General features: G+C 37.3%; 1 protein-coding gene across 1 annotated transcript; it reads right to left on the bottom strand.

Annotated features, from left to right (window-relative positions):
- Positions 1-1,011: 1,011 nt before the first annotated feature.
- Positions 1,012-6,279, bottom strand: LOC142235322 (uncharacterized). Its single transcript, XM_075306578.1, has one exon. It carries the CDS (start codon positions 6,277-6,279, stop codon positions 1,012-1,014), a length of 5,268 nt encoding a protein of 1,755 aa, XP_075162693.1.
- Positions 6,280-9,906: the final 3,627 nt, after the last annotated feature.

Here is a 9,906-nt window from a genome sequence, read left to right as displayed (position 1 = left end):
GAAGTGTACTGGTTGAACTGCTCTGCTTGGGAGAATATCTGTCATCAAACCCCCCTGAAATTTGAAAGGAAACTTAATATTTGATTCATGGTGGTGGGTATTTAAGATTCGGCCCAGCCGAACCTACTACTGTATATACTTGTTTTTATACCTTCCACCATTGGGGTGTATTAACTTTATCATTCCGTTTGTAACACATCGAAATATTGATCTACGACCCCATAAAGTATATATATTCTGGGTCGTGGTGAAATTCTGAGTCGATCTGAGCATGTCCGTCTGTCCGTCCGCCCGTCTGTCTGCTGAAATCAGGCTAACTTCCGAACGAAACAAGCTATCGACTTGAAACTTGGCAGAAGTAGTTGTTATTTATGTAGGTCGAAAGGTATTGCAAATGGGCCATATCGCTCCACTTTTACGTATAGCCCTATATAAACGGACCCCCAAATTTGGCTTGCGATTCCTCTAAGAGAGGCAAATTTCATCCGATCCGGCTGAAATTTAGTACATGTTGTTAGTATATGGTATCTAACAACAATGAAAAAATTGGTCCACATCGGTCCATAACTATATATAGCCCCTGTTTAAGAAAAAAAGACTTCTTAATCGTTGCTTTACTTTCTTATAACTGATTTATTTCAATTGCTTATAACTATATTACATCGATTGGTACATCATTACTGTCTAGACGTAAATATGTCAGCTTAACTATGTACTCATGAGTGTGTATGGTTCTTCTTCTGATGATCAACAAGTGGATAAAGAGAGATCGTTTGAACTGCCGTTGTTTCGAAATATTTTTATAAATACGATATGCAAATTTAGAGAAGACAGTAGCGTAGTTAATTAAGGGGATTTACAATAATGTTTCATTCAATTTAATATATTAAAGAAATGGGTGTACTGGTAAAGTAATATAAAATTAAAATTGAAATAAATACAAAAAAGATTAATTTTAAATAAAGTAAATTTCATGAACATTCCGCCAGCCTTGAACGGAATATTTGAGGTTCAATCATCTTTCGGTAGCACAGAGAGCTTTGTAATTGGACGGCGGAAAATGGAATTTTCAGTCTTTATGGTTGCTACTCTCACTAAACCATCTGATCCGGCATGTGTCTCAATGACTCGGCCAAGTTTCCAACATGCAGGGGGTATGTTGTCTTCACGAAGTAAAACGATGTCGTTGACGTTTATGTTTGGTGTTTCGTTGAGCCACTTTCCTTTCGGTTGTAGAGATAAGAGGTAGTCCTTTGCCCACCGAATCCAAAATTGTTGCGTCAGCTGTTGTACCAACCTCCACTTGGTGAGCGTTGATGTTTTTAGTTGAGTAACGTCGGTTTCAGGTAATGCATTTAAAGGTCTCCCAATTAAAAAATGTCCAGGTGTGATATACGGTTCGTCATCGGAGTCGGCCTGTACCAAAGGCCTTGAGTTTAGTATAGCTTCGATTCTTGCTAGAAGCGTAGATAGCTCTTCGTAGTTTAAAGTAGCTTGGCCAAAAGTTCTTTTGAGGTGAAATTTTACGCTTTTTACGGTGGATTCCCATGCTCCACCAAAATGAGGGGCACTTGGTGGAATGAAATGCCACTGGACGCCTTTGGAAGACAAAAAGTTTGAAATATTAGTATTAAATTTGTAATTAGATACAACTTTGTAAAGTTCTCCAAGCTTTTTGGCAGCTCCCTGAAAATTTGTTGCATTATCAGTGTGTATGTGACCACATAGTCCTCTTCTAGCAACGAATCTATCCAAGGCCGCAAGAAAGGCCTCTGAACTTAAATCCGTTACTAGTTCCAGATGAACGGCTTTTGTTACAAGACACATGAACACTGCTATATATGCCTTTACCATAGGAGCCTTTCTCCCATTATGTTGTTTATATAGAATAGGGCCTGCATAGTCGCACCCTACTTCATAGAATGGATGATTGGCATTGACTCGGTATGTAGGCAAATCTCCCATTAGCTGCGAATTTGCTTTTGCGCTAAAGCGGTGGCATACTCCGCAATTGTAATAAATGTTTTTTGCTAGTTCTCTAGCACCAATTATCCAGTACCTTTGTCGTATAGTAGCTATCAGAAGAGATACGCCAGCATGAATATTTTTTAAGTGACAATCTCGCATAATTTTGCGCGTTATAGGCATATTTTTGTGAAGTATAATTTGATGTTGACTATCGTACGGTAAGTTTGCATTTGTGAGTCTTCCACCTACACGTAGTAGTCCTCGATCATCGACAAACGGAGACAATTTTCTTAGTGTTTTTGAATTAATTGGAATATTAGATTTGGAGTTTTTAATAATTTCTCTGAACTCCATGTTTTGGTAAAAAACGAGTATTTGTGTTTCAGCATCTTTGAGCTCTTCTACCCTGAGAGGTTGATTATTTTTTATTTCTCCACGAAATATGGCACAAGCTCGTATACAGTACGCTAGCACACGTATCATTCGAGGCCAGTTAGAAACTCTTTCATTGATTCTCGATACGATATTCTCTTCACGGTTTTGCGCAATATTCACTCTCATTTCATCTCTCTTTTCCTCATTAGTTTCGAATAGCACAGACCCAGGCCATTCACTTTCATTTTGTAGAAGAAAAGGAGGGCCTTGAAACCACAACTGACTCTGAAGAAAGATACTGGATTTAACTCCTCTTGATGCACAGTCAGCAGGATTTAATTTCGTCGGTACATAACGCCATTTTACTTCAGGTAAAGTTTCTAGAATATATCCAGTTCTATGGCTGACATACACCTTCCATCTGGATGGATGCGATGATAACCACGCCAGCACAGTTTTGCTGTCAGACCAACATACAATATTAAATTTATTTATCGATAGTATCGGAATCAAATATTCAAACATTTCGGCTAGCAGATTTGCTGCACATAATTCCAGCCTGGGAATCGATTGCGCGGATAAAGGTGCGACCTTTGTTTTGGCCATTACAATGTTAGAAGATACCTTGCCAGAGTTAGATTTTTTCAAACAATAAATGACGGCAGCATATGCATCGTTTGATGCATCACAAAAACCATGATAGGCAACATCCTTCTCTGTCGTAAAAATAATTCTGGGAATTCGAATAGAATTCAGTAAATGAAATTCAGAAAAATGCTGGTTAGCTTGATTAACAATCTGATCAGGAAGCTCTTCGTCCCAGTCTACAGTCAACAACCACAACCTTTGAATTATTATTTTAACAGCAATGACAACTGGTGATATCCAGCCAAGTGGATCATAAATTTTTGAAATCTCAGACAACATCTTTCGTTTTGTGTTAATATGGAACTCTGTTGCTTTCACCTTATACGAAAAACAGTCTAATCGTGGGTCCCATATAACCCCAAGTAGGCATACAGTTATAGCAGCTGGCAAAGTCACCATACTTTCGATTTTGTCATTATCAGGTACGTTAATTAATACCCTATGGTCATTAGACGACCATTTTCGTAATTGAAAACCGCCAGCCCTAAGCAACAGGTTTAATTCTGAGACTAGACGCTGAGCGTCTTCTATTGTGTTTGCACCGGCCATACAATCATCTACATAAAAACACGATAATAATGCTTCTCTCGCTAAAGGATAGTTTTCTCCTTCATCTTTGGCAAGTTGCACGAGCGTACGCAGTGCTAAAAAGGGGGCAGAGGTTGTCCCATATGTCACGGTAGTAAGTCTATAGTGCATGATTTTATTCTTGGGGGATTCTCTCCATAATACTCTTTGGTAATCTCTATCGCACTCTTGCACTTGAATCATGCGATACATTTGTTTTATATCAGCTGAAAAGCAAAACCTTTTGCATCTATATCGCAGAACAAGTGCCATCAAATCTTGTTGTAGGTTTGGCCCTTTAAGTAAATTGTCATTAAGAGACTTACCATTACTTGATTTGCTCGAGCCGTCGAATACCACTCGCAATTTTGTGGTAATACTCGTATCCCTAATCACGGCATGGTGAGGTAAATAAAACATTTCCGAATTTGGTCGGTTTATTTCTTCGTCTGGTATAAGTTGCATGTGACCCATGCTAATATACTCTCTCATAAATTCGCAATAAGATACTTTAAAATTCAAGTTAGTTTCAAACTTACGTTCCATTGCTCTGAGTCTTCTTAGTGCTGCATTGTATGACTCTCCAACATCTATCTTGCTAGTAAATGGAAGTTTAACTGCATAATGAGTAGACTTGGTTGTTGTTGTTGCGTACAAATCTTCAGCCCTTTGGTCGTCAAGAGTCAAGGAAGAGTATTTAGGTTTTATGCTCTCGCTCTCCCAAAACATACGTAATGTACTGTTTAAATCATCTTCTTGTGTTGACTGTCTCATAAGATGACACATTAATGTGGGTGCATCCATCACACAACCACTACAGATCACCCAACCAAAAGCTGTGTTTTGGGCCAGCAAATTATTACCTTTGATTATTTGACCATCTCTAATTAAGGAAAAGAAATATTCAAATCCTATTAATATATCAATATCTTTCGGTGTGTTAAAATCATCATTAGCAAGTGGAAGATTTTTAATGTCTTCCCAATAATTAATGTTTATAGGTGTTGATGGTAGCTTGGTTGTTAAACAGTTAAAGATATGAGCTCGGATATACATACATTCATTACTATGTGGTGATTTGAGTTGTAAATCTACAATACCTTTCGTCGCTCCAGCATGATTGTTCCCTAAGCCACCAACAAAGATTTTGGATGGTTTTCGAGACAGTCCTAGCCTCTGCACGCATTTTTCTGATATGAGTGTATTTTGGCATCCAGAATCGAGTAGAATATAACAATTTTGATAGAATCCAATGTTGTCCTTAGCTAATACTTTAGCTGTTGGAAGAAGTGTATTAAAGTGTCTCACCTCACTAGAAACAGTCAAATTTACCGATCTACCTGTTACACTCGCTGTGGCAGTTGAGCCATTATCATCTGTGATAACCATATTGGGTTTATCATTATTTGAAGTGGAATTGTTGGGTTTAGGTGAATGTTTTCTTTCTGGGTGTAATAGTGTGTGGTGATGTCCACGGCAGCTATTACAAACATGTTTGGATTGACAATTTTGAACTCGATGGTTTGGTTTAAGACAATTAAAACATAACAATTTGGTTTTTGCCAGTTCAGAACGCTGTGGCACATCTAATTTATTGAATATTGGACAATACGATATATGATGGCTCTCAGGGCATGCAGCACAGACTTTTTTCATTGTACTAGTATAAGCACGACTAGGTTTACCTCTATTAGACAACTTACTGCGTGTTTCTATTTCAGATGTGGGCAATCTTTCCAAAGCATCGCATCGTTGGTTAATGAAATTTATGAAGCTTTCTAGAGAAGGAAATGATGATTGGCCAGAATGTTCAGCCCAGGCATGTAGAGTCTCACGATCAACCTTTTTACATAGCAAATAAATTAACCATGGATCTCTTTTCTCAGCATCTGTTCCTTGCGAGCGTAGGCCTCTAATTACTTCATCAGCTATATTGGATACGTTGCGAAGGGTTTGAGAATTTTCGGCTTTGGGAATTGACATAAAGGTTTCAATTAACGAATCCACAACTAAAGATGGTTTGTCATATCTCTCTTTCAATTTTTGAAGGGCCTCTTCATAGCTCTGTTCGGATACTTGCAAATGTCGAATTAATGCGGCTGGATCATCCTTCAGTAGGCCCTTTAGATATTGGAACTTTTGTGCGGCAGTCAGCGATTGATTGTTGTGTATACAGCTATTGAATAGATCAAAAAACGATTTAAACTCAGAATATTTACCGTCGAAAAATGGGACATTTATTTTGGGCAAACGCACGTCAACAGGTTGCGATGTAGTGTTAGCTGTATGTGAAAGAGTTGTATGTGCAGAAGGCTGGGGTTGTGACTGTAGAGCAGATAGCCTTTCCAAGAGTGCTGTTTGTGATTGAACAAGCTTGTTGAAAGCGTCCTGTTGCATCGTAGTTGAGTTTAAAGGATCTCCAATTGGATTTGATGGTTGAAGTCTGGAATCTATAAATTCACAATACGTAGCTTTCATCGCAAAATATCTTGTTTCGAATTCTACTAATTCGCTTTCACGTTCAGGAAAGGCAGCACTCTGCAACAGCATTTCGTTGTCCAAAACCAAATAAGATTCATAGAGGGCATCGAGTTTTTCTAATCTAGCTCGAACTTCAAAAAGCGTTGTTTTATCATTGGCGGTGGTTATGAAGTTTTCCAATCTTGTAGCGGTACCCTTCATGTGGGTCCTTTTATTTCGCAAAGTCTCAACGTTACTCATAATGGGCTAGCTTCCCTTTTAGATATAAGGCGAGTTTACGTTGATAAAACACTTAAAAATTTCTTTTTGCAGCAAGGCAATTAATATATCCTAGTAAAAAACACTTCTAATCAATTGTGATCAACGAGTTTTATATTTCTCGCTATCACGTCGGGGTCACCAAAAAATGTTTAAGAAAAAAAGACTTCTTAATCGTTGCTTTACTTTCTTATAACTGATTTATTTCAATTGCTTATAACTATATTACATCGATTGGTACATCATTACTGTCTAGACGTAAATATGTCAGCTTAACTATGTACTCATGAGTGTGTATGGTTCTTCTTCTGATGATCAACAAGTGGATAAAGAGAGATCGTTTGAACTGCCGTTGTTTCGAAATATTTTTATAAATACGATATGCAAATTTAGAGAAGACAGTAGCGTAGTTAATTAAGGGGATTTACAATAATGTTTCATTCAATTTAATATATTAAAGAAATGGGTGTACTGGTAAAGTAATATAAAATTAAAATTGAAATAAATACAAAAAAGATTAATTTTAAATAAAGTAAATTTCATGAACAGCCCCCATATAAACCGATCATCCGATTTGGCTTGCGGAGCCTCTAAGAGAAGCAAATTTCATCATATCCGGCTGAAATTTGGTACATGGTGTTAGTATATGGTCTCTAATGACCATCCAAAAATTGGTCCACATCGGTCCATACTTATATATAGCCCCCATATAAACCGATCCCCAATTTGGCTTGCGATTCCTCTAAGAGAGGCAAATTTCATCCGATCCGGCTGAAACTTAGTACATGTTGTTAGTATATGGTATCTAACAACAATGCAAAAATTGGTCCACATCGGTCAATAACTATATATAGCCCCCATATAAACCGATCCCCCGATTTGGCTTGCGGAGCCTCTAAGAGAAGCAAATTTCATCATATCCGGCTGAAATTTGGTACATTGTGTTAGTATATGGTCTCTAATGACCATCCAAAAATTGATCCACATCGGTCCATAAATATATATATATACAGCCCCCATATAAATCGATCACCAGATTTGATCTCCGGAGTCTCTTGGAGAAGCAAAATTCATCCGATCCGGTTGAAATTTGCAACGTGGTGTTAGTATTAGAGGTGTGCGCGTGAGGGATTTTTCACGCACACTCACGCACGCTCACAAATTCAAAATGTCATTCACGCACGATCACGCACGCCTGGTTTAGAATTGCTCACACTCACGCACGCTCACGAATGAATTCGTAACATTCACGCACGATCACGCACGCCCGTTTTTGAATTGCTCACACTCACGCACGCTCACGAATGAATTCGTAACATTCACGCACGATCACGCACGCCCGTTTTTGAATTGCTCACACTCACGAACGCTCACGAATGAATTCGTAACATTCACGCACGATCACGCACGCCCGTTTTTAGATTGCTCACACTCACGCACGCTCACGAATGAATTCGTAACATTCACGCACGAAGATTTTTATTGATTCACGCTCACTCACGTTCACGAACCAAAATCCTGCAAAGATAAACACTCACGATTGCAGAATAGTGACTACCGCACGCTCACGACGGGATATATCAACTCACGCACGTTCACGAACAACAAACTTATTCACGCACACTCACGATTCGAAAAAAAACTACTCACGCACGTTCACGAACAATGAAACGTACATCCACACACTCACGATTCATAAAAAAACTATTCACGCACGCTCACGATGTAAAATGCAACTCACGAAGGTTCACGACTATTATACTTACAAAACAAACGAAAAAATGTAATTCACGAATGAGTGCGAACTTAAAAACTTACTCACTCTCGCTCGTGATACAAATGAGCTACCCAAACAAATTCGCCAAAATATTTCTAATTAAAAATCTGAAGTTGAAAACGATTAACAATTAACATTTTAATCAAATCAAAATATAAATTCAATTAAAATTTGGATTGATTTTGGCCGAAAAACTTAATTAATTTTTAATTGAGGCAATCAATGATTTATAGTGTTATTGTTTACTTATTTTATTTTTTATTATATTATAATTACATATATTATAATTATACTATATAGAATTATTTTTTTAAATCTAAGCCAAAATTTAGTGAACCAATGAAACCAATTATTTCCGAAAATTATTAATTTTTTATTTGGAAGTATGTTTTCAATTTAAAAATGTAAAAATGTTCAATCATTATTATACCCTTCACCACTACTGTGGTACAGGGTATAATAAGTTTGTGCATTTGTATGTAACGCCAAGAAGGAAAAGTCTGAGACCCATCGTTTAGTATACCGATCGTCTTAGAATTAAATTCTGAGTCGATTTAGCGATGTCCGTCAGTCTGTCTGGCTGTCTGTCTGTCTGTCCGTCCGTCTGTCTGTCTGTCTGTCTGTTCATGTATTTTTGTGCGCAAAGTACAGGTCGCAGTTTAAGTCCGATCGTCCTCAAATTTGGCATAGGGTCGTTTTTTGGGACAAAGACAATCGCTATTGATTTTGGAAAAAATCGGTTCAGATTTAGATATAGCTGCCATATATATTTATCCCCGATCTGGTCATAATTGGCGTATTTATCAACCGATGTTCTTCAAATTCAGTACATCCGAATATTTTATGAGTCTCGAAAAACTTGCAAAATATCAGCTAAATCGGTTCAGATTTAGATATAGCTCCCATATATATCTTTCGTCCGATTTAGACTCATATGAACAAAGAGGCCAAAGGTTACTACCGATTTTCGTGAAATTTTACATAAAGAGTAGAATTGACATTCTACCAATGCTTGGTAAATTTGATTGAAATCGGTTCAGATTTTGATATAGCTCCCATATATATCTTTCGTCCGATTTGCACTTATATGCCCTCAAAAGCCAGAGTTTTGCCGTGATTTAGTTCAAATTTTGCACAGGGAGTACGTTTAATAGTATCGATAAGTGTACCAAATTTGGTTGAAATCGGTTCAAATTTAGATATAGCTCCCATATATATCTTTCGCCCGATTTATACTCAAATGACTACGGGGGCCAAAGTTAAACACCCATTTACGTGAAATTTTGCAGAGATAACAGAATTATTATTCTAACTATGCATGTCAAATTTAGTCGAAATCGGTTCAGATTATATATAGCTCCCATTATATGTACACCAGAGTTGGGGAAATATGGTAGACTGTTTCATATTTTAGACCTATTTTCAATGAGATTTTCCTCTAATTGACTGGATAGTTTCCTCAGAGAATATATTTAATATGATATTTAAGTGTGTCAAGTTTGATCTAATTTGGTTCAGATTTAGATAAAGCCTCCATATATTCGTTTTCCGGTTTATACAAATATGGCAAAAATTCCCACACTTGACACAAAATTCTGGGATGATTTCCCCATATCTTAGTCATATCCTAAACACTGTAATGCCAGAATTTCCACAGAACGGTTGAGTTTTAAATAAGGCTCCAAGTCGCCCGACTTGACCAAATAATATATCATAACCCATACTTGACTATATATCTTGGCGGGATCTAACCAATATCCCTGTAAAGTCGCCACTGCTAAGTATCAAAAATTGTAAATATTACTAAAATTGCCCTATATCTCGAATACATA

The sequence above is a fragment of the Haematobia irritans genome, chromosome 4 (genome assembly GCF_050003625.1).
Source record: "Haematobia irritans isolate KBUSLIRL chromosome 4, ASM5000362v1, whole genome shotgun sequence".
In the NCBI taxonomy this organism is placed as follows: domain Eukaryota; kingdom Metazoa; phylum Arthropoda; class Insecta; order Diptera; family Muscidae; genus Haematobia; species Haematobia irritans.
This window is presented reverse-complemented; position numbering and strand designations above follow the sequence as displayed.